We start from the raw sequence: 26,622 nt of genomic DNA on the forward strand, positions 1-26,622 counted from the left end.
CTCGGGCGACAATAGGCCATAGAAAATTTTCCATAAAAATACTTTTTATTGAAAAATTTTTATAAAGATAAACTTTTTTTTGGAAAAGCAATATTCAAACTTTTCTCTAAGGAGAAAATTTTATCGAAAATTGATAAAAATTTATTATAAATATTAAATTTTCTATAAAGTGAAAATTTTTATCGAAAATGTTCTATACAGAGAACATTTTTATCGAGCGGTTTCTTTATAGCGAAAATTTTTATCTAAAATTTTATTTAAAAAGAAAATTTGAATGGAAAATTTTATTTTAAAAGAAAATTTGAATGGAAAATTTTATTTAAAGCCAAGAATTTTTTCTTTAAAAAGAAAATGTTTCTATAAAGAAAAAAATTATTTAAACTTTTCTATAAAGAGAAAATTTTATCGAATATTATAAGAAATTTTATTAAAAATTTACCATAAAAAAATTTTCATTGAAACTGTTCTATAAACAGAAAAATTTTATCGAAAATTTCCTATAAAGAGAAAATTTAAAAACTAAATCAGAAATTATTCTAAAATGAGAAAAAATTTGCATTAAAATTCAAAATATTTATGTTACTCTGTCTGTGCAATACATTTTGATTACTCTTTCTTTGTTTTCAATGATTATATGTACTTTAGATTATTATGTCATGACATGGATAATGATGATGAAGAGTTACTATGGTTAAATCATTAAGAGATTATTAAAGAATTGTTACTGTTTCATAATATTACTACTATAACTAACATTATAATATTGTTTTAATTTCTATTTGTCTTTACAATAGAGTTTTTCCTTATTTATCTAAGCATCTATCTACTTATAAAATATTGACATAGAGAAAACAATAATAAAAACTTGAGTTGAAGATTTAAAAGATTACATTAAAGCAAACCAAACTAAAAATCCAAACAAAGTATTTTATTACAAAAGCATTATATTGAAACTTTTTTTTTCTTATGTTTGTAAATGTTTGTTTATAACCTAAGGACAAAATTGGCCGTTGTTTACTAATAAAATATTAAAAATTTTAAACAGTATCGAATATTTAGTATAAGAGCCTAAATATACAAAAATAAGATTAAGATTTAGAAAATGTTATGATTTTTATGATAGAGGACTTTAATAAATATGCCACAGTATATATTATATCACAGCTTTCAAGTCTTTAATTTTATATGTATATTTCCAAAAAATTTCCAATCTTTTAATAGAAAATGTTTGACAAATACTATTCAGAAAAAAAAATCAAATAATTTTCTTGCAATTTCCAATTTGTTAAACAAAATAGTTTGTATAGACCGGTGGCGTATGTTTGATATAAAATTATAATAAAAAATGCGTATACGTCAGAGTGGTCATAGTTCTTTTTCATATATTTATAGCTGAAAAAATGTTAATTAATAAAACTACTAGACACGTATAGCTACAAATATCTAAAAATAAAGAAAATACCTTGTTTAAAGTATCATTTATATAAATAAAACATAAAACATCTTCACTTCTTTGCCATTTTAACGCCCCTAGATTTATGTTACACTTAATTTGTTATGATTTCCTAACATGTTCAATAAAGTGGCTAATTAATGTTGATATTATACATTTCTTAGAATTCTGCATGTTTAAATAAATTATAAATAAATAACCTGAGGTTATAATTAGAAAGAAAGTCGTAATATTAAACACATAATATAACGTTCACTGTACCAATTTATAGTCTATATCTTAATAAAAGCTATTAAAAAAAGTTGTAAAAATTTTTTTTTAATTTAAATTTAAATCTTTTTCTAATTCAGAATAAGCAACATAAAAAGGAGTAAAATGAAATAGGAAACTTATGTAGAGAATAATATAAAAACTTGTTTGAGACTTTCATTTTCATAATTTAAAATTTAAGCTTGTTTATAAATAAACAAAATATTTCTATACATTTTTATGAATATAGCTGTGAATTTTTCTACTAACTTTATATTAAACTAAAGCTTAAATCGTATGCAAATTTTACTTTATTTTTAAGCTATTTTTTATTTCTTTACTTTTTAATCTCTTCAATATATGTATGTATTTGTGTAGAATGCGCTCGTAATAACGATTTGAATAAAATTGATAGAATCTTTAGGAAAAAAAACCATATTTATTAATTACTTTTCCATATTTCTAGGTGGTTCGGTAAGACCAACGAAAGGCTGGAAAGCTGAACATAAAGCTGCACGTACTTTGGGCATTATAATGGGCGTATTCCTATTATGTTGGTTGCCATTTTTTCTATGGTAAGTTAAAATAACTATTATTAATTTAATAAAAAAGTAAAACCTGAACAATAAAAAATAATAATCCCTGTAAATATTTTATTTATATACATATTTTATTTCTGTATAAAATTGTGTTTTTATATTTTCTATATAAAAGTCTTTATTAAAGAAAAAAATCCTATATTTAAAGAGCATTCTGTTCAGAATTCTTATTAAATTCAGTTTAAATAATATTGTTCAACAAACTTCTCTTTATAGTTTTCCAACAGAACTTTTTTATAAATTACATTACAAAAATTCTCTCTTAACAGTAAGATTTTTTTTTTTTGCAAAAAAATTGAGAAAATTTTCAAAAAATTATTTTTTATAGAAATTTTTTAAAAATTCTCTTTTTATAAAAAATTAGGAAAAAATTCTCTTCTTTTAGAAAATTTTGCAAAAATTCTCTTTTTTTTCTAGAAAATTTTGTAAAAACTCTCTTTTTTTTCTATAAAATATTGCAACAATTATCTTTTTTTCTAGAAAAATTTGTAAAAATTCTCTTTTTCTAGAAAATTAGGAAAAAATTCTCTTCTTTAGTAAATTTTGCAGAAATTCTCATTTATAGAAAATTTTACAAAAATTCTCTCTTTATAGGGAATTTGTCAAAAATGCTCTTTCTTTAGAATATTTTTCATAAATTCTCTTTTTACAGAAAATTTTGCAAAAATTCTCTTTTTATAGAAAATTTTGCAAAAATTCTCATTTTATAGAAAATTTTGCAAAAATTCTCATTTTATAGAAAATTTTGCAAAAATTCTATTTTTATAGGAAATTCTGCAAAAATTCTCTCTTTAAGGAAGTTTTGCAAAAATTCTCTCTTTATAGGAAAGTTTGCAAAAATTCTATTTTTGTAAAAAATTTTGCAAAAATTCTTTTTATAGAAAATTTTTCATAAATTCACTTTTTATAGAAAATTACATAAATTCACTTTTTATAGAAAATTATATAAAAATTATCTTTTTATAGAAAATTTTTTAAAACTTCTCTTTTTATAAAAAATTTTTTAAAAATTCTCTTTTTATAAAAAATTTTCTTTTTATAGAAAATTTTTTAAAAATTCTCTTTTTATAGAAAATTTTGTAAAAATTTAGAAAAAAAATTGGAAAATTTTGTAAAAATTCTAATTTTTTAGAAAATTTTATAAAATTTCTCATCTTTTAGAAAATGTTGTAAAATTTCTCATCTTTTAGAATATTATTGTAAAAATTCTCTTTTTCTAGAACATTTTGTAAAAACTCTCTTTTTCCAGAAAATTTTGTAAAAATTCTCTTTTTCCAGAAAATTTTGTAAAAATTCTAGTTTTCTAGAAAGTTTTGCAAAAATTCTCTATAGAAAAAATAGAAAAATTTACAACCACCCTATAGGTAAAAATTAAACTATTTCTTTACTAAATGCACAGTGGGGCAGAATCAAAATTTTTGGAAATAAATCTATGGTATTTGAGTCGCTCTAGGTATGGTGCTTTTGGAGCTCAAAGTAGAGTTCTTTACGAGTTAGATCCATTTGAAAACTCTGCTTTTTTTAAATGCCCCACTGTGTAATGCGTATATACTAAACTAAACTCTAAAACGCACTTGTATGAATAAATAAAACTATTATAGATATTTTACCCCGACCCTTAACCACACACATATGTATATTATTATTTACATTTTTTTCTTTTCATTTAAAGGTACGTGATAACATCACTATGTGGTCCTGCATGTCCTTGTCCGGACGTTGTCGTAGCTGTACTCTTTTGGATTGGTTATTTTAATTCAACACTCAATCCACTCATTTATGCTTATTTTAATCGTGATTTTCGAGAAGCATTTCGTAATACCTTAGAATGTGTTTTACCATGTTTGGAGAAACGTAATCCCTATAATGCTTATTATGTGTAGCATATGCAGCATTCAACAATATCCTCCTCGTCAGCGGTGGCAACAACAGTGTATTAAGTAAAAACAAAACTAAACTAGCATACAGTAGACGAGGCAAGATATTACTACCGAACTAAAATTATTAAGCGAGATATTTTGAAGTACAGTATTAAATTTATATGCAATAAATACTACCATTACATGTACACTTTCACTATACACATTTAGTATGTATTTTCGTAAGTATGTTTGTTTGTGATTTTGTATGTATGTTTGAGTGTAAGAAAGAGTGCGTGTGTATGTTTTAGTTTTTTTTTTAAGTACATCGTAGTAAAGTAAGAGATTGTAAACTAAAACTATTTATGTGATAAACCAGAAGAAAAAACAAGAAAATTTAAAAGAAAACAAGATTTTATTTTTGTATTTTGTTAAGTGTTTTAAATGAAAAACAAAACAAAGAACTGCTCTTAAGGGGATATTTAGAAAGTGTTCTACTTTGAACGTTTATTTTGAAGCACAGTGGGTTTTAAATAAAATTATAGTTAAGTTAAACTATCCTTTATATTAAAATTATCCTGAAAAAAAAATTTAGAAAAATAAAAACTAACAACATATTTTGCGTTGCCGATAAACTGAACTGTATACAATAACGAACACTTTCGGTTGTTTTTTATATAAAATCTAATAGTAAACTAGTATCAACTATTCTGAAATACCACTGTATCAATTCATTTTTTTTCTAATTAAAAGATTTTTTGTACTTAATTTTCATATTTGCAAAATCTTATAATTTTAGTAATTCTAGTTTTGTTTAGTCATAAAAATATATTTTGTATAAAGTTTTTTATATACATGAGCGGTCTATGAAATAAAAGTTTATCCCCAGGTTCTAAAGTACTTCTAAAGAGTTTTCAAGGAACTAGTTCTTTGACATTAGTTATACATTGATACTACACTAGTTCAATGGAACACATACTAGTTCCGAAACAACTTCTTAGAACCAGTTGAAAAAAATGAAAAAAAAATTAAAAATTCATAAACTTATTTTTATTGAAATAGAAAATGCATTCATATCTTTATTTCTGCATAAAATTGAACTATAAGCAATCAAAGAGACCCTAATTGAATTGTACCGGGAGACTGGGAAGTTAGCTGCTAGTTTCTTATATCCTGTGTAAGAAATAGTTCAACAGATGAATCTTATGTAAGATAATTGTAAGTAAGTTTTCTAAATAAAATTTGGTACAATAATAATAATCCCTCAACAGTGTCTCAAAATTATACTTAATCTTAATAATTTCGAACAAAAAACGCTGAAAAAATTAACTATTTTTAAATAAAGAGTATACGTTCTGTAAAGCTTCCGTAGAACTAGTTCCGAGGTTAACAAATTCGAACAAAAATTATTGATTAAAGAACTAGTTCCGAAACCGTTTCAAAGAACGAGTGTCAAATCCATAACGCTTCCTCAGAACTAGTTCCGAAGGTGACAATTTCGAACAGAAATCATTGGTCTCAACGCCAAAACAGATGTTTAGCAAGAAAAGTCTTCCTTACATTTACATGCAATAATGTTGAGAGCAATATGTTGCCTTTTATATAAACAATTAGTATATGGGCTTGACAATTGACTATTATATGGACTAGTCTATTCACCTGTCTTTAGTCTATTCTATTGAAAACTATTGAATAGTTTATTGACTAGTCTTTAAGGATTATGGAAATGATTAAAGTACATGATCCATTTCGTTAATCCCAAAATTACTCCCCTGCAAACGTTATTGGAGTACATGATCCGGAGTAGTTTTAGGATTAATCTTTGCAATGCATGTGTTGATTACTGGGTCCTCACTTAGGACAATGCAACGTTAATAAATGAACTAAGTTTTTTCATATATTTAGATTAGTTTTGGACTGGTTCAAATAGATCCTTTACGGAGTACTCTTTACAAGCGCGTGAGGAGTAGTCTAAATTTTTGTAGGGTGTTTAATATTACTTCCTGATAGATAAAGTTTAAATTATGTTTGTGTGAAAAACAAATCAATGATCATGTTCCATAGTTTGGTTTTCAGTATTTAAAAGAAAATCCTTTAAGACAGGAGAAGTTTTTCTATCCATCTTTACCCACTGTGCTTTAACCATTTAATTTAATCTACCCTAGACAACCAACCATACATACTTAAGTAGTTATTTTAATAGCAAACTGCAACAAATACATATACACATGTATGTTATTTAGTATTTTAAAGCAATAATACTTTTTCTTCATATATTTTTAAGTTCTTTTCTTAATAGCAGTATGAGTAAAATTTTATTTTAAATACAATACCTACCACCTAGCTAGTTTGTTTTTATGTATAAATTGAATTTTTACAAAGCTTTTGCAACACCTGTTACACTTAAACATGAAAAAAGTTTAAAAAAATTATGTATTTTGTTTGTAAATAAAAACTAGTAGCATAGTTAAAGAAATAGCAATTAAATATTGATGTAAAATATTGTATTCCAAAAGGCTTAAAAAATATTATTATATAAAATAGTAATACAAATTACTAAGAAATACACTAAAAAAGCTGAAATATTAGTTAAATACATACATAAATATATATTTAAGTAAATAGTTAAAATAAAATAACACATGGTGTTCTTGTAAATGTCTCTGGTTTATAAGCAATATTTGACGTATACGTATTGTATGTATTATGTATGATATAAGTATGATTTTATTTTAAAGCAAAAATTTGCAAAAACAAAAACCTACTTTGTTGAGGATTTTGAAAATTGTTAAAAAATTCTTCTTTAATTTTTAAGTAGTTTTTTAATATGTTAAATACTTTGTCATAATTATTGATTCAAAGTTTTTGTTTAGAACCTAGTGTCGAGAGTCGAATACGTAAGTTACTCTGGATGTATTTATAATCCACACCAAAATACATTTTGGTATAAACAATCACATGATTTAAAGGTCAAGATCTTGTTATGGAAGATCATTAGCTGGCGATTGAAACCCGTTTATAGATGATAATCATCCAGAGATTGAGAGATCATAAACTTGCTATTGAAAACTTTTTATAGGCGATCATGAGCTAACAATTGTATATAAAGCCTGAAAGTTTAAGACGGTGATGACATTGGAGTCAATTACTTACGATGCTTGCTTAAAAATAACTCCCCAAATAAGTGCTTACAAATACTGAGTTAAAAAATTTGTGTGTTTTACCCACAAAAAATGCTCACACAGATTACAAACTTGGACCTCTTGTTCGTTAGTTAGCTATGTTACTGTGCGTCACATATTGTATATAGTGCTTACGCATCTGATGATATGTAAGTCTTTGTAAGAGTACTTAAATATAATGCAGACGTTATGCAGTAGTCATTGAAGAGTAAGTAGTTGTGTAAGTACAAGTCATTACCGAGTTTTTTCTGGATATGTATAGTTGCTAAATCGCCATAAAAGAAATTCTTTGATGCAGCAGATTCATTATAAACGTCGATAACGCCCATTTACATGGAGAGTAGGGTTATAATTATTTTTTTTGCAAAAAATATACCTATTGCCTCATAATAGGCAATACTAATTTAATAATAGAAATCGTGTTCGCCTTTAATTTTGGCAAAAAAATTACACCTGTTAATTCAAATATTTTCTAAATATTTAAACATACCAAAGGTATCGGAGATGTTATCGAAATTCCGAAAAAACAAATTTCAACTCGGTAACTTTGTTGACAGCAGCGAAAAAATAAGATTGTATTTCTTAAAATATTTTATTATCTTTTTAAGTAGGTAATGTAAAATTGTAAATTTGCAGAAAGAAATTCTAAAAGTCATAACACTAGCAGAGAGTCTTCCATCTATCAGGATTCTCAAATGTTGGGAATAATTGTTGCCAAACATTCAATGGGACTTCTCCTAATACAAGCGGATTGTAAGAGTTTCACAATGGTGTAAGTGTACTTGCATACATATGTATTTGTACAACTCATTAATGTATTCACGTTTAATTTCCGTTGTATGTCAACTAAATTCTGTAAAACTTTTTCTGGTTGTTTTTATATAACTTGTAAACTATTATAACAGAATTCTACATAAAGATTTATATAAGCATATACTTTTTTTAATTTCCTTTTGATGTACCAATTCCAATTAGTATGAAACTTTCAAACTATATAAAAAAATGTGAAGTTAAACTAACTGCTTAATAGGAACTAGTATTTTATATTTTAATTTAAATATGAATATTTAAAAAGGGGAAAACATACTCTTGCAAAATTAACATGAATTTCAACCTCATTTGACAACAACTTTCTAATTTAAATGTTCCCAGAATTTTATTAGCAATAAAATAATATTTGTAATTTAATAAATTAAAGATTCTAAAAATAATTCAAGAATAATCCAAGAGTCGATTTAGTGCTATATTTACACTAAACATTTATTTAACAAATATGAAGTAAATGTTTTTTTTTTTTCACAAAATTGTTTTAAAACTTTTCAATTATTTGCTTTTTAACAAAGACTTGAATAAGTAGGTATATAATGTTGTTTTTTTAATTTAATATTAATAAACGGAAACGTATAAAAAATGAATAAAAACAATTGGTTGAATAAATGATCTATGAAAGTATCATTAGTTTTAAATTGATGTCTAAATATTCTAGATATTAAAGGAAATGTCTTTTTAAAAATAAAATAATTTAAATTTGCATCGAAATTACAAAATACAACAAATTGATAGTATATGCAAATAAACAAAAATACATATAATTACATAAGTACAAGTTGATAAATTAGAATATTAAAAATTGAAAATTCTTATAATGAAGTAAAAAAAATACAAAGTAAAAAAATACTAAAAATGCAAAAATTAGAAAACTAACTAACTAGCGGAAAAATATATGTGAATTTTATGTATAAATGTTGGTGTTTAAATTAGACAGAAAATAAAAATAAAAAAGAAGGATATAGTTGGTAATAAGAAAAATTTATGAATAAAAAAAGCTGCAAAAATGCAATGATTTAAAGAAAAATATGTTAAAAAAAATATTCTTACAAAATTGCAGCAAATGACAATCTTTAAAGCTAAAGAAAATTAAAAAAATTAAACTTTTAATAGAAAACAAAACTAAGTAAATTGTGTTATAAGGAAATTTTTATTATTTTTTTTTTTAGTTTAGTTTAATTTCAAAGTTTTTCCATGTGAATGAAAAATTAACAAAAGAATGGAATTGTTGTTTATGTTTGTTTTTGTTATTAATTATTTTTAGTGAGAAAAAAAACGGAAATAAAAAATTATTTATTTAAAAAAAGAAACTAATAAAAATGCGGTTATTTGAAAATGACAACAGTGGGGTAAACTGTAAAGATAAATGTAAGTATATATATATATATATATATCAGTAAAACCAAGTAAAACGTCATAAAATGCTACAGTATTTTCAATACTGAGAGTAAAAATACTAAATTGTATTTTATTCAATATTCTATTCATAAGTCTATACACTAGTCTATTAACTGATATACAGTATTGTTCGAAACCTAAGCAACTTTTTTTGGCATTGTATACAAAGTGCTATAATTTCTATTTTAATTGATTTATTCAAAATTATATAATTGATAATAATAATATTATGTGTCTACATTATACTAACAACAACAAAAGTTTAATTCCATTTGGCTGTGAATGACAAGAAAATAATAACTGAATTAACTCCATAAATAGCTGTTTGAAAATTAAGCAAATTTTTGATCTTCTTATGAAAATCGTTGGTCTTTTGAGTTCCAAACACCTTTATGGAATAGATTAGTTATTAGTGTAGTTCTTAATGAATCGAAAGCGGATTCATTACGAAGCTCAAACAAGTCAAACAATTAAGGTTGTGGCAAGATTTTTGGCGAGTAGAGTAAGTCCTGATATTGAAATGCAAATAAAATTGGACATGTCTTTTTGTGTGTTACAAACATCAGCACAAACGTATAATACCCTCCCCACTATAGTGGTGTAAGGTATAAACAGTATGAAAGTATAGTCGGATATGGCCGACTATATGATACCCTACACCATGGGTATCCATATTTTGAAAATTATTTATTTTTTCTAAAGAAACTTTTATGTTAAATTTTATTTTAATTCCGATGTATTTAAGCAATTTATTGATAAAAAACTAAATTTCAAAAAGAGGCTTTATATGGGAGTTAGCTTCAAATATGGGCCGATCCTCAAAAAATTGGGAAGAGGGATGTCATTTTATATAAAGGTTAGTGATGCTGAATTTCATCGCGATATTAATGGTTATAAGTAAATTTTTGGACGTTTAATTTATTTTTAAAGGGGTGTTTGTATGGGAGCTAACGACGGCCGATCATTATAAATGATCGTCATGGCCATTTATGCCTATGTATATAAAACTTAATTGTGCCAATTTTTGGTGAGATAGTAGTATATTTGACGTAGTTATAAGGTAAAAACCCTAAATCGGAGGGTAAGGTTGTATGGGGGCTAAATGCATATTTTATCAAAATATCTTGAAAATTGTGGCCTGTAGCTTGCACACAAGGTTTACATAGACAGCCAGCCAGCCGGACAGACGAACGGACGGGCATAACAAACAAAACCCGTCAGGGAGATTATTTGACACTCTCTGCCTATGCCTATTTTACAACTACATATATCCCTTTTCATCTTAAATTTATTAAATACAGTGTATTTAACTTTTTTTGGAGAAAGATATACATTTTTCCTTATTCTTTCCTAAAAAAACTTAAAAATTAAATGACGCTCTTAAAATAAAATAGTATATGATTAACAGAATAGAGTTCTTATGTTTAGCAATAACAAATTTGCATCGACTTTTATTTCTACACACACGTAACACATAATACACACACAAACAAATATAAGCTGTAAACTATAAACAACTGCATTACCTACCTACAAATCACTGTATTACCAACCTCTAAACAAATACGAGCTGCATTACCCAAATACAACTGCATTATCTCGTTGTAGTTATTTTTTATAATTTTATTTAAATTTTTTGAAGATGTGCTCATATCTCAGTTATTTATGGACCAATTTTGCTAATTTTAAATAATAAACTTATTGAAATCATCTCTACAGAATTATTGCAGATTTGGATTCCGAAGATATCTGGGGTATTCTGAACAATGATTTCAACAGACACACAGACGGAATCTATAAAGATTCTATAAATAAAGTAAACAAGTGGACCCTTCTCTATCTCTATCATTGTCCGTTTAAAAGCGTTAACCTTTAACTACGGACGATTTACATAGATTTAATTTTTTTTTTTTAATCTTTCAAAATAAATAAATTTTAAAAATCAAATATTAAATTACGAATCAAAAGGAGTCAAATAAATTAATTTCCACGTCCATGAAAACACCTCCTTCGTCGTTAAAAGTTAATATGGGATAAGTAAGTATTTAGACTCAAGTATTTATGTACATTTGTTAATTTTATTTAATAATCTTAAAACTACTTAAAACATTTAACAAGTTTTTTCTTTAAATAAATTTAGCACGTCTTATTACACCATCGCTGGAGGCGATATAGACCGTATTGTTGGCTCCACTACAAAGAGCATTCACACAGCTGCCAACTTCAACTTCTCCCAATGCCTTGGGTTTCTTTCCATCCAGCTCAGACCAGGCCTTAACCTTGTTGTCATAACCACCAGTGTATAAATACTTATCATCACCACAAATGCCATTTATAATCAATTCATGGCAGTCCTTTAATATTACAACAATCACCATTATTTTCTCAAAATTTTATCACTTAGCCAATATGTCTACTTACATTAGCATCCCATATAACATTGAATTTCTCACGGGGTGTATTGTGTATTAAGGTCATACCTTTGCCCGTACGATCAGCAAATGCCACATACTTGTGTCGACCCTCATCCATGGGACCCAATAAACACAACGGTGATTTACCAGGTTTTACTGCTTTTGTATTATATTTTCCCGATTTTCCGGAAACCACTTGTGATATTACCACATCCAAATCACGCACTGTGTATATCCAATCTTGTTCGGCCGCCAAACCTTTTACCTCCTCTACCAGATTGAACTTGAACAACATTTTATCATTTTCCCAATTCGTTACAACACCCTTGTCATCACCGGTATACAATATATCTTCCTCACAGTACATGGCTTGTATTACGTCGTCACAATGAAAGAGATCTTCAACTTTGTCGTAGGGTGGTTGCATAAATTTAACGCTACCATCACAACAACTCGAGTACAATTTACCTTTGCTATTAATGGCCAGAGCATAAATGTAGGATTCATGTGCATCGACCGTTTTAATTAGATTCAAATCACTATCCCAAATCTAGAGGAAAGGTGTAACAATAATCATAAATTGCTTCGAAAGATTTTGTACTCGTACAGTGCGTGTGAAAATTATATACATAGATCATACAATAGTATGATTTATTCATGTATTTAAAACAAATTTATTTTTTTAAGACTATTTAAGGAATTGTTCGTGCTTACGTTTGCAATGCATAATTTTTATCAAGCTTAAAAATGAGTTATACTTTTCGTTCGATTTAAAAAGTTGTATGTAAGGTTTCACATTTTGACTTTCTGAATAATAGTGTTCGTTTTTGAAAACTACTAAAATAGTCTCTTTTGAGAATATTCCCGACAATTTGTAGACGAAAATCTAGCATATATGTACATACATACTTATGTGTGTATATAGGCAGTTTTTACACTCAATTTATATATTTTCTCTTCTAGAATATTCCAGGAAGTAGTTTTTATACTCAATTTATTTTTCCTTCTAGAATATTCTAAGAATTATTTTTTTGTTATTTTGTAAAGCACTCCTTTTAATTTAAAATAACATATACAAAACTGTAGCATAATTGTAGGCAGTTGGAAAAACTGGTTGTATTGTCGGGAAATTGAAATGTCTTAAACTTTTAAAATTTTTGAACAAGAAGAAAAACTTTAAATCCTAGGAACTATAAATTTAAATTTTTTTGTAACAACTAAATATTAAATTGTGATATTTATTTTTCTCACGCACTGTAAATGCACCCACAATGAAAACAAAATAGAATATAATAATTTCTCATGAATATTTAAATATATGTATACGACGAGAGTAGTATTCTTTCACAAACACTTTTTTGTTAGTTTACATTTTGGTGAGAATTGACTAGAATTTTCTTTTGCCACAAAAAGAAAAAAACACAAAACGAAAAAAACAAACAAATTTTATGAAAATGTTTTAGCAATTTATACAAATTGTATAATCATAATACAAACAAAAAAATATTTAATGGAAATAAAATTCATATCAAAATTCATCACCAAAATTCAGATAAAATTGTTTATAATTTTTTTTTATAAATTAAAGTAAATACTAACTTTAATTTTACCATCAGCACCACCAGAAAATACTTGATTATTAAAAAAGGCCACACAAATTGCATCACCTTCATGTTTTTCCGTAGAAACTTTTTCAATTGCCGGCATTTTGAATGATAATCGATTATTTATGAATTATTATTTCCTATTTTCTAATATTTATTTTTAAATTTTAATTTTAAAAATAATTTGAACTTTTTTCGTTAACGGCAGAAAACAAACTAATTCAATGTAGAATGACTCTCTAAGTTTTTGTATATGGGTGTGGATGCCAAATGTGAGGCATTTTGACGTACACCCGATCTAAATATAGAATATGTTGTTGATCGAATTTTTTGTTTTAGTATACAATAGAAAATATCCTACAGCAATGAGAAGCAACAATAGAAGCTGTTTTAAATATTGTTGACAATATAAAGAAACTTATCGAAATACCAATAAAATTTTGTTTTTTTCTTTTGAGTATTTATCTATATATTGATTTGAATAATAAATTATTTTATTATATAGGTACATACAATTATAAAAAATAAAAAAAATTATAAATAATAAAAAATCCAAATCTCTTACCATAACTGAAAATTATTTGCAAAAATATAATTCTTACCTGTAAATAAAAGAAAAATTATAAATTACATTTTGAACAAAAAAATTAAAACGTTTAGAACTAAAGTAAAATCCTTAAAAGTGGTTAAAAAAAAGTAACGTAAATTTTTAACAAGTTTATGTATTTGTATATACACGGCACTCGTAGATTTAAGAGAGAGTAATTTCCTATTTGTGAGAGTCGGACTACTTATTATACTTTGAAAATCATGTAAATTTACAAAATTATTAATGGAAAAGCGGATTTCTTTGCGATCATCACATTTTTGTAAAAACTTTAAACTTTACATTTAAAATGCAAAAATAAACTAAAATACAACTTGTTTTGATCAAAAATATGTTATAAAAAGTAAAAAGTGTTTTATACGCATTAATATTCAGAAAAAAATTAATAATGAAATATGTTCTAAATATAAATTTTTAAGATTTAAAAGCTCAAAAATAACATTCCATATTAAATCCAATAATATTTCTTTTTGATAACACAGGCCAACGATGAAAAAACTTTGTAAATAATTTTCACTAATCCCAGTGTTATTTCGTGTGCTGATTCCGAATTTGGAAATAAAAAAGTCGTATCACCCACCAATTTTTCACATTTTCATCTTTTAGTCCTTCTGACTGGCACTTCAAAGGCAAGTAATTGGAATATGTATACAATTATTGTTCTAATAAGATACAAAACACAAAAATCGGTTAAAAAACGTAAAAGTTATTACAAATTCTTCCGATCATTTTAGTGTCACAAAATATATTCTTTGGTAACATACATATGTATATCTGAAACATACATATGTATATCTGAAGTTTTAGTAAAATCGAATAATGTTAACCCATAAACTGTGAAGATCAAACTCAAGCTATGCAATATTGGGAAATTTTCTTGAAACACTAGTGAAATAGTATCTTCTTTTCAACCGATTTAAATTAAACTTTGTGAAATATACAATGAATGCCAGTTTTTATGGTGACATAGAAAAAATCGAAATTAACCTTTAAACGTAAATATATTTTTATAATAAATAAAAAATTCAATGCCATTTGGCGTGAAAATTTTGGGTTATAGAGAACAAGTAGGAAAGTATGGTCGGACATGGCCGACTATATGATACCCTACACCATGGGTATATTTTAAAAATTATTTATTTTTCATAAAGAAACTTTGATGTTGAATTTTATCATAATTCTGTATTTAAGCAATTTATTGATGAAAAACAAAATTTCTAAAAGAGTATTTATATGGGAGTTAGGGTCAATATGGGCCGATCCTCAGTAAATTGGGAAGAAGGATGTATTTTTATATAAAGGTTAGTTATGCTGAATTTCATCGCGATACTAATGGTTATAAGTAAATTTTTAGACGTTTAAGATATTTTTTAAAGGGGGGTTTGTATGGGGTCTAGGGTGAAACGACGGCCGATCGTTGTTGAAATTGGCATGGCCATTTATACATATAGTTGTGCAAATTTGTGGTGAGATAGTAGTATATTTGACCTAGTTATGATAATTTTCAATAGGCATCATCTTTGTGGCAAAAAACTCTTATGGTCTAAATTTTATCAAAATATCATGAAAATTGTGGCACAAACGTATAACCCTCCCCACTATAGTGGTGCAGGGTATAAAAACAGATATCAGATTTGGTTTCAGCAGCTAAAAATATATTTAAATCAGTCGAATTGGTTTCAAAAACTTTTACAAACCTTCATGTCGTTGATTTGTTATTAATAAAATATAAAATAAAACTTGAGTTGTAACTTACATACATAAATATGTATATATATCTACATACATACATATGTATGTATATTAGAGGTGTCCAAAAAATATGGATTTTGCTCAGATGGGTGTTATTTTGTTCATTAGTTTCTAAACTGGTGTAAAATTTTAGCCAAATCGGGCTCTCGTGCCGGAAATCGATTGAAAAGTGTAAAATTGGATAAATAATAAAACTTTTTTTTAATTCTTCAAAAATTGTGCCATTAAAATTATAGCTTCTAAAAATTTCTTCCAAATTTTATCTTCTTCTTTCTTTCCAACAAGGTATAAAATATTAATATCGATCTACAAATAACAAAGTTATAGACATTTTCTTTTCACAAATACATATGTTGCAAAAACGACTAAATAATTCATATTTTACTCGTTTTTTTTTTTTGTGTAGATATTTTTGTTTACATTACATCTGTATGTAAAACGAGGACCAAATAATTCATAAAATGCATGTTTTTTTAATAAATGGCTTGGGAAATTGTCAATAACTTTATTGTTTGTCCTTTGATATACATAAATGTTATAAACCTCTTTGGATAGATTAATTTCTCTAGATGATAACGACGGATGATTTGGACGAAATGTTAAGAAAAGTTTATTATTATGGAACAATTTTTGAAGAAATCAAAAGAAGTCCTGTTATTTATCCAAAAATATTTATCCAAAAATATTTAAAAAAAAAATATTAAAAAAAAATCATTTCTCACCTTATAAGCTGCATTATTTCGTTCTATGTTCTTAAATTTATTATATTATATTTATTAATTTAAGATTTTTACTTTTTTATTAAATAAAATAACTCATAATTTAGAATTTAAACTTAAAAACCAACTTTTTTAATTTAATACAACTATTTTATTATAATTTATTTATACATATTTGAATTTTTACTTTCATTTAGCACTTTTCCATTTATTTATTAATTTATATATAAACATTTTATATTTTTTTTCATGATGCTTTTTTGTCACTTTTTTTATTTTATAAAAAATATATTACTTTATTTTATTTGCTTTTATATTAATTACAAATTAATTAATATTAATTACAAATTATGCTAATAACGCTCTTAATTACACAAACACTCATACATATATTCAAACACACATTTTCTCATTATTACACGACCGCCATTTAATTTACTCTAATAAAATACACTTCATCAATAAAACCCAAAGCAAAAACAAAAAACACATACATAACTATTGCCTATTTTATACACTTCAATTTTCTTATATTCTTCTATCCTTCTTTACGCATGACAATAAAGTTTAACTTGTTGCACATCCTCCTATTCGTACAACAACAACTGCGATTGCAATGACTTAGCAAAAGTAGTTATGCAAAAAAAAAAGAAATGACGGAGCCCTAGGGCTCCACTAAACAAACATGGAGTCGCAAAACTTTTTCACTATTTTCACCATAGATATTGATATATATTTTTATAGACATCTATAAATTGCATTGTAAGTAACATTTTTCACTAGTTTTTCTAAACGTAATTTCACTATTAACTTATATTTTAATTATTTAAAAAACGTACACGAATTTTAGTAACGCTTAACGAAACCGGATGAAAACAACACTCAATGATATGTCAATTTGTGAACTGCCATATTGTTTGGTCTGGAACAAAGTAGAAAAACTATATGGCAACTCCTAAAGCTAGTAATTTCTATCCAAGTGGTGTTTGGCTACAATATTAGGAATTATTAAAAAATATGAAAATATTTACATAAATTAGTTTACATTAATGATGTTTTATAAAGTTAATGTAGTTGAAAGTCTTTATAATTTAAATTTAAAGAAAAAAATTATTTTGTAACGGCCTGTTTCTATAAACATCTGGTATACTTTTTGTGGTTTGGCTATGTTTAGAGTGAAGTTGGCTGCAGTTCATTTGTTTTTTTTTTTCATCAAGAGAAAATTGGTCAGTGTTACCAGTAGCTACATATGAAAAAGTGCTAAATAAATAGGGTTACCATTTAATACGTATTTTTATCGACTTTGAGTTTCGATTAATTGTTCAATGTTGATGGTATTTTGTTCATTGATACAAATTAACAAAACGTTTATTTTTAAAATTTTGTTAGATTTTTGACTTATTGTGCTTAGAGCTCTATTGTTAAAATAAAAAGTCGGAATTATTAAAAAGTCGACTTTCCGAATTTTCTTTTTTATTTCGACATTTTTTGAAATTGTTAACTTTTATCTTCAAAGTTGATTTTTCAATTTCGTAGATTTACCGACTTTTATGAACAAAATAGTCGACTTTTTTGGCATAAAGTCATTGTTCAAAAGTCGATTTATGGAACCTTAAGATTCTATAAATTGACATTCAAACATAGACTTTTTATCAAAAAGAGTTTAAGCCTATTATTTTGTTAAACAAATATATAATTATAATTCAACTATAGAACCCTAATTCAAGCATTAACTGGATTACTTTATATAAAACATTGAAATAACATATTTCAGCAAATTTTACCCTGTATTTTTATAATATATTAAAATCGCACTTCATACTATTTTTTACAACTCTGGGGAAAAAAAGTTTTGTTAAAATCGTATGTTTTATTTCACTCCAAATATTTATATTTTACTTTTTCTTCTCAGTTTATGAATTTTTGTGTGGATTCCTATTTATAATTGTGTATTAATATAAAAAAATGCAATAAGATTTTTAAGAAAAGTGTGAAAAATAATAAAAAAGTGAACATTGGCAGTTATTAGTTTCCTTTTATAGATTTTTATACATATTTACAAATACGTCCAATGTCTACGAGACATTTTTTTAGTTGCTTATACAAATTTTTACTGCCTTTGGCTTTACCATCAACCAATAAAAAATTATTACAAATTTAAAGGGAAATTCCAACGAAAATTGCAATAAATAATGTTAAAAGACGAGGAGGATTATAAAAAGGAAAATTTTTTGTTTATATTATTAATGTCGGCAAATGTTGCCGTAACATTGGTGGTAATGTTGGCAGCCTGTCTCTGTTGCAAGAAAAAAATCCCAAAGTAAGTAAAAACAAGGGAGATTCATATTTAGTTTGAGCTTGCTCTAAGTGAAACCTTTCTAAAAACAACAAAAACAACAGCTCTTGATGTGATGTATTGATGATTATGTTGATATTGTTGTTGTAGTTGTAATAGTAAATTGAATTCACGGGGAAAGTAAGCAAGCACCAATGCATCATGTTACAAAAAGAAAAAAACAAGAAATTGTAGTCAGTTAAGACCGAAACTGCGACACCTTATAACAAAGTCTTTATCATAAATGGTGTTAGATACTACACCTATTTTATATAGGAGCACTTAGAGCATATGACTTATTAAAGATACTAAAATACAAAAACTAACTTGTGCCAATTTTTTTTTTTCTCATAAACATATTTATGGCACTTTAAACTGTATTCCGAAATGATTCTTTAATGGGGGCATGGTGAAATCATGGACCAACATTGACCATTTTCAATATCAAGCAATTCTTTATCAATAGAGGATATTTGTAAGGAATATTTATAAATAACAAAATATACCTATGTATGTATAGACTTTTCTGTGTCTAAGAATAATATTTAGATGAGTAACAAACGGAATAACAAAATCAATATACCGTCCTTTTTTTTCATGATGGATAAAAAATTTAAGTTGAAGCTTTTACTTACTTACATATTGTGTGATAATGCAACATAATTATTATTCGCTGTAATATTGTGATGTTATTAAATTTTCGTTATGCTTCGCTTAAGATATTTTTTGTATAATACATATGTACTTTTATTTATTCTCTATCAAAATAACTTTTAATCTTTATAGGAATGACCTAATGGGTCTGGAGGGCAAAGTTAAATTAAATAATCCTGATGATGTAGTAGTAGTTACCACCTTAAATACCAGTGAATCACATGCAGATCTTAATAATTCAACTATTTCCCAAGGAGACTCAGAGAAAAGGTAAAATTATTGCTGTTATTTTGAGTTAAAAAAATATTTGAAGTTTGATATTATTTAAATTATTTAGAGCTAGTACTGCAGCACATCGCTCCTTGCCCGATATACCAGTAGCTGATGTTAATGGCGATACTGGCTCCGAGTTATACGAAACTGTAGCTGATAAAATGCTATTGGAATCTCAAAATCAGAATAAAAGTCGTAAGTCTTAAGGTTATTTGTTCTTATATCAAAACGTTTGCTAAATTGTAAACTAAGTTTTAGAATTTGTATACAATATACATAAATGCGTTCTCAAAAAGTAGAAAAATATATAAGTACAATCACTGCCTCTTTTACCAAATATGTTTTTTGGTGTAACATTTATTCTTATAAAAACTTGATTTACTTTTCGTTTTAACACTTATTTAATTTAGAAGGTCAAATGACTCAACCCTCATTATTATGTTATTATTTAATAAAAGTACATATTTGCCAAAGATACTTTATAGTACTGGTAGTTCTATCTACATATTTATTTAAGTCGTATGATTCTAAATCAATTTTTATTTGTTCATTAATAAATTAATGCAAATATTTTCATTGGTTCAAGTAAATGTTTATGTATTAAAATCTATTAAAATTATCTAACCTACAAAGTTAATTGATAAATTACCCTTTGACTATTTTTTTATAGATTTCATAAAATTTCAAAAATTATTGGATTAATAAACAAAAACTAGTTACTTTTATATATAAAATAATAATATAATAAACTGTTTTAAAAATAGAAATTATACCTTCATGTTTATACATAAATAATAATAATATTATTAATTTGTTTCTTCTAAATGATTAAAAGTAAAAATTAAACATTTTTTATATCTTAGCTACTCCCAGTTTAAAGAAACAAATAAGTGTTTCACAACATAGTTCCATAAGTCAAGCAGATGACGTTAGTTCACCATATTCGAGAGTTAAAAACTCGCCACACGACTATGCTAAAGTAAGTTATTAAAAACACACATCAAATAAAATAATCTCCTAATTTATTTTACACACAAACCAAACAGGTAAGACCAACGGAACATCCTTATGCTCAGTTAAATGCACCATCAACATCTCAATCTGCTAATGCCCAACTAAATACATCCCATGTTGACATTAGTACTCAGTCAATAGGTACACAATCAGTTTCAATAATCAATGAACAACAACATCAACAGCGTACATCTCATCACAGTGATAATTCTCAAAATCACAATGAAACCCCTGCACCCCAGGTTGAAATACCTGCTGCTTCAGCAATTGCTGGCATGATATCGGCCAGTCAAGACTTACCTTATATGACGCCACCAATAGCTAATCAACATTTTAGTGGAGACTCACAAGATTCTTCCAGTAAGATAATTAATTGTTTTATTTGTTTTCCAATTTATTTTACAATATGTTTGTTTCCCAATTATTTTACAGAAGGTTATACCAGTATTAGTGTACGAGAACCTTTAGCGAATATTTTGGCACAACAACCAGCACCACAAGTGCAAATACGCAGCACAACACATTCTCGTGACGTAAATGATTCGCATTATGCCACAGTCTCAGATGATTCGGGTAAGTTGAAGAATGATGAAGTATTGGGCTGGAATGGGTAAATTGAGATAGATTTTTCATTAAAAACGCCTTTTTACCAAAAATACACTTTTTTCATCATTTTCAAACAAAAAATGTACCAAAAAATCTTCTTTGCAGCAAAAATTCGTCTTTTCATTACATTTTTAATATTAAATATTTCCATATTAAAAATAAAGAGTTAATTTTTCTAGTGGATTTATAATAAAATGCAAATGTACTATTAATTTGACTTAGTCGAATGTGCAAAAATAAAACTTCTGATGATTTTTAATTAAATTTATATAACTAATTAAAATACAAATTCTTACTTATGTATTTCCGACATAGACGAAACCTATGCTGCCATTGAAGATCCCAATACACGTTTACAACATGCCAATACCACAACTGATATTTATACTAGTGGTTCTGAAACATATGCCCAGATACAACCAATGCAATCACCCAATTCTATAGTAGTTTCAGTCGAAATCAATAATGCCAGTACATCAACTTTGGCATCATCAAACTCTACGCTAACTGGTGCAACAGCACCTCATAATACTTCACTATTATCATGTGAACAGGCAAATACTTCATTGTCGTCTCAACATTCGACTAGTACAGTTATAGGACCTTTACGTAGCAGCTTAGAGCACAATACGAATAATACACCAATTCCACCACCTGTTGATAGTTTACGGGCCCAAATGCATTCGAGGCAGGCCTCAGCATCGTCTAATAATAGTTCTTCATTGTGCAATTTAGGTTCACCAAAACCCGAAAAACGTCAAGCTAATTCGCCTCTACCACCGACTCCAAAGTCAAATCTTTCCTCAAGCACTCAATTGCAAGCAATGAGTTCCACCAGCAACTTGACTTCGGGACGAAATTCTGTTATTTCTGTGATTGAATGTGCGGGTGAGTTGAATGAATTGGGCTCTGGAGAACTATCCCAACAAGATGGTTCACCGCAACGTAGAAACAAAAGCCTAAGTCCTTCCAAAGATATAGAGGGAATGTATGCTAAGGTAAATACTTTTTAAACTATTTTATAATAAGGTAACTGATTAAACAAATATTTCTAAATTTTTTATTATAGGTTATGAAGAAAAATAAATTTTCACGCAACTCCCCTTCATCACAAAATAATTCTCCAGTATTGCCACGCAAAAACGATGAACATAATTCCGCTAATTTAGGATTGAGTCCTCTAGATTCAATGGCCGCTGATCTTTTAGAAAATAATGTTAGTATTTTAAGCTCTAGCGATAGAAGCCGTTTGCGCAGCAATAGCTATGGCGCCACTAAGGATCATGGCTACGAAACTATACCAGCCGATGCTATGAGATCAAATTCATCGCATGGAGTCATTGAAAATCGAAAATCTGATTGTTATGCTCATATTTTACAAAAGGAACGCCAACGCGAGGGTGGTATGTAGTATTTTGCATTATTTTTTAATTTAAAAAATTTTTCCTTAAAAATGTCTACGTATACATTTTTATGTTGTTTATATGTATGTGTCTTTTTTCCTCTTCCATGGTTTTATATCTTCCTAAACACTTTTTTCTTTGTTCCAAAAAAAATAATTAACGCTTTTATGCTTTATACTCCTTTTTCCCATTTAAATTAAATATTTTGTGACATATAAATTTAGTTTTGCCAAAATGAGACAAAAATCCAATTCCATTATCATTTTTAATATCAAAAAACAAACAAAACTAAAACGTAATAATACAACGAATTTCTCAAATTTGGAACCAGTGGTTAGTATCTTAAAAATTCGTGCTTGTTTTAATAGTATTTGCATGACAACGATTCTGTAATGATTTTATTACTTTTTAATTTTGAAAGTGAAAAGTTAATTTGATATTAATAAAGGGTTCTGACGCCTTTTTGTGGATGTAAGAGTAGTAAGGGTTTATGAACGATATTCTTTTTATTTAAAGTCTTGATTATGCATACAGTATTCTTTTGTTTAGTTCTAACTCTATAAAAAATCAAATCAATCCAAAAATTCATAAACGTTTAGTATTAACTTTTCACTTTGCTCTTTGGAAATTACTATGTACTTATTTATACCCTAAATGCAACATAGTTATATTATTTTTGTTTATAAATATAATTAATTTTTAGACTTTTTAGAAATTTGGCAATTTGTATTTATAACCTTTTTAAATCTGCTTGTATTTTGTGTATCTCCCACAAATATTTTAGTTCATACCTCATCAAAACCACCGATTACCGTCTATAGTGTACAATTAAACAGTAGCGAAAAACATTATGAAACTATTGCTAATCCCGGCTTAACAAATAGTTCAAACGATCCTGGATACGAAACATTATTAAAACCAAAAATTAATTCCTCCTTAATTGATGACAGTGAAAAAAAATCATCCGACTACGATCCAAATTATGAAGTGCTTAAAGGACCAAATGTTACTGCTTGCATCAATTCAGCAGGTGCCTCGGATGATGGCTATGCCAAAGTATTGGAAAAGAAACGTATAAATATCGATGAAGATTCCATTGACGGTTACAGCAAGGTGAAGGGAGAAGAGAGCGATGATATGCGCAATGCAACTACTGGGGGTTATAGTACTATTGCTGATGTCAAGGGACCCGATGCCAATCACAACTATGCCAGTATTTTGGAAGCCAAGGGAGGAGCGGATGGCAGTCATGAAACTGATAGCGATCACTATGCACGTATTGCTGAGAAAACTGAACCGACTACACCGAATTTGCCTCTTAGCAATTCCAGCAAATCAATGGTAGATGAGTTACTAACACCACGCACCGCCGATTTATCCATAACTTCACCAACATCCATTACTAGTAGCTCCATCTTAAACACTAGTTCCATTAATTCCACATCCACTAATCAGACCACCACTAGCACAATAAGTTCACGCCAAACTCCTACCTCCTCTTCTCAATATGAATCCCTTACAGGCAGTGAAACCGATCCCAACTATGAATCCGTCTGCTATTTAAATACATCTGGGCAGGAAAATCCATATGAACGTCTGCAGACAGAGTTCTCTGATGACACCCAACTGAGTTCGCCACCATTAAGTCCGGCTACATCAAACACCAGTTCATCAGCCCATACGCCATCGGCCATGCAAACAGAACATTCCACCACCAAAACATTAGCAACAAATGGTTCCAAAATTAATTTGACAGCTGATCCAAATGCAGATATTTTGGTCAATGACTATTTTCAAGTATAAACACAATTTTTTAAGTACTCTAAAGTGATTCCATTAATTAGACGATTAATGACTTTTTATATAAACATATAGATATATACAAACAAATCAACAAACAAATAAATTAATAGTGCTGTTGTAGTGACACAGTTAGCGAGAGTTATAGGGAAAATACATATATTTTTAAGGCTTTGCTTAGCAATCTCCATCATTATTAAGTATTTGCACATACACACATATCATTTCAATGATACTTTATAAGAATCTTTGTTTATAGCTTTAAAAAAGTTTGATTTTCATTACTAAAGAAAAAAAATTAAACACCATTTCCAAATTCTATTGTAAAATATTTTATTTCTCCATTCTTTTATAAAAATGAAAAAATACAAACTATTTTCTGTGAGCAGTTTTAGAAAATTTGTAAATAGGAGAAATAAATATTTTCGTACGCTATGAAATTGTAAATGGTTTAATAGTACATCGTACTATGCACGCCGTATGTAAATACACATACACACATTTTATTATAATTATTATTTAAAAATTGTTTTTATTTGTAATACTTATACATATTTGTTTGATCTTTTCTCTTCACCATTTTTATTTTATTTTTTGCTTCATTTTTGTTTTACTCCATTATTGGGTGTCACATTGCGACACCGAATGCAGCTAAAAGTTGTTTTTATTTCTTGTTGTTTTACCATGTATTTAAAAATAGTTATTAATATTTTTCTTTAAACTATACAATACAAAGCACAATTAAACGCACTCATGCACTTTTGTTAAAACATTAAAATTTTTATTTTATTATTTTTAGTTTTAATTTGTTTAGATAAAAACGATATCTAAAGTTTAGAAAAGAAAAGAGCAATTGCATTACAAAATATTTTACGTATGTTTATTTTTTTATTAAATTATTTATTATTTCAGAACATACAAATGAAATAAAATTATATATTAAATAAGGCCTTTTATAATATGCCTATAAAATAATATCGAAGTTTTTATTAATTAGTATTATCCATATAGTTGATAACTGGTAAGTTTAAAGAGATATGTATATATTGCTTTTAACTCAGCCACAATACATACTCTTTAATTTCTACTCCTTTGAATAATAATAATAATTAATACAATTTAAATTTGCCATTAAAAAAACTTTCTGCTTTTGAGTAGCCTTTTAAAAAAACTAAATTTAAGTTTAAATTCATGCGAACTAAAATATTAATCTGAAGTAATACACTAAAATATCAGACAAGAGAATCTGAAAACTTATGCAGATACATATATTTTTTCATATACATATCTTTATCATCCTTTATGGATGTATATGTCTTTTCTGATAAAAATTATAGAAGTCTTGTTGCTGCTACTGATTATATTTGTAATAAAATCATTTCATATGTAATTATTTTTCCAAATTTTACTGAAATTGATAAGGATCTACCTAGCACGAAATCTATAAGGTTTTGAAAAATACACTAAATACTGTAATTCCCAGAGAATTTCAATGCATTTCATGAATCGTTTTTTATGTAGGAATCTTACCAAAATATAAAAAAATTGTTTTCTTTTTTTTCCAAATTTTTTAATTAATATTTTATATTTACCAGAAATGGGGGTAGTGCACTAATTTTTAACTATAACTAATAATTTGTGGTAGTTCAAAATTATTCACTACTTTTTTTTTAAAGTTTAGTGATGAATTGAAAAATATAAGCCTCACTCAATAATAGTGATAGTGATATTTAAAATTTTTAACTAAAAATATTTTAAAACAAGTAAGAAATTATAGTCGGGCGTGGCCGACCATATGATACCCTACACCAGTTATGAATATTAAATGTAATTTATTTTTCATAATAAAGCATTTATCTTCAATATTTCCTTG

At 26.8% G+C, this 26,622-nt stretch overlaps 3 protein-coding genes across 6 annotated transcripts in view; 2 read left to right on the top strand and 1 right to left on the bottom strand.

Moving 5' to 3' along the window:
• Positions 1 to 9,063, top strand: part of LOC119603068 (octopamine receptor beta-3R) — a 77,188-nt gene extending 68,125 nt beyond the window's left edge. For all 3 annotated transcript variants that reach the window (XM_037954941.1, XM_037954942.1, XM_037954944.1), the window contains 2 exons: positions 2,169 to 2,277; positions 3,974 to 9,063. In XM_037954941.1, the coding sequence (XP_037810869.1) occupies positions 2,169 to 2,277; positions 3,974 to 4,184 (320 nt within the window). In that variant the 3' untranslated portion in view covers positions 4,185 to 9,063. The remainder of the gene's footprint in view (positions 1 to 2,168; positions 2,278 to 3,973) is intronic.
• Positions 9,064 to 11,631: 2,568 nt separating this feature from the next.
• LOC119603073 lies at positions 11,632 to 13,822 on the bottom strand. Its single transcript, XM_037954951.1, has 3 exons — positions 13,582 to 13,822; positions 11,990 to 12,532; positions 11,632 to 11,922 (listed from the first exon to the last, which is right to left on the bottom strand). The coding sequence occupies exons 1-3, from the start codon at positions 13,687 to 13,689 to the stop codon at positions 11,695 to 11,697; spliced, it is 879 nt and encodes a 292-aa protein (XP_037810879.1). The 5' UTR covers positions 13,690 to 13,822; the 3' UTR covers positions 11,632 to 11,694.
• Positions 13,823 to 18,551: 4,729 nt separating this feature from the next.
• LOC119603071 (serine-rich adhesin for platelets) lies at positions 18,552 to 25,714 on the top strand. Of its 2 annotated transcripts, XM_037954949.1 has the most exons (10): positions 18,553 to 18,984; positions 19,786 to 19,923; positions 19,991 to 20,121; positions 20,790 to 20,905; positions 20,973 to 21,300; positions 21,373 to 21,513; positions 21,862 to 22,544; positions 22,616 to 22,949; positions 23,734 to 24,290; positions 24,472 to 24,642. In XM_037954949.1, the coding sequence occupies exons 1-10, from the start codon at positions 18,857 to 18,859 to the stop codon at positions 24,511 to 24,513; spliced, it is 2,598 nt and encodes an 865-aa protein (XP_037810877.1). In that variant the 5' UTR covers positions 18,553 to 18,856; the 3' UTR covers positions 24,514 to 24,642. The 2 variants fall into 2 exon arrangements, with proteins under 2 accessions (XP_037810875.1, XP_037810877.1); XM_037954947.1 differs by having other exon boundaries at positions 18,552 to 18,984; positions 23,734 to 25,714.
• The last annotated feature ends 908 nt before the right edge of the window (positions 25,715 to 26,622 follow it).

The sequence above is a fragment of the Lucilia sericata genome, unplaced genomic scaffold (genome assembly GCF_015586225.1).
Source record: "Lucilia sericata isolate MDLA Ls3-8-SP2 unplaced genomic scaffold, ASM1558622v1 Contig000272F_arrow, whole genome shotgun sequence".
Lineage (NCBI taxonomy): Eukaryota > Metazoa > Arthropoda > Insecta > Diptera > Calliphoridae > Lucilia > Lucilia sericata.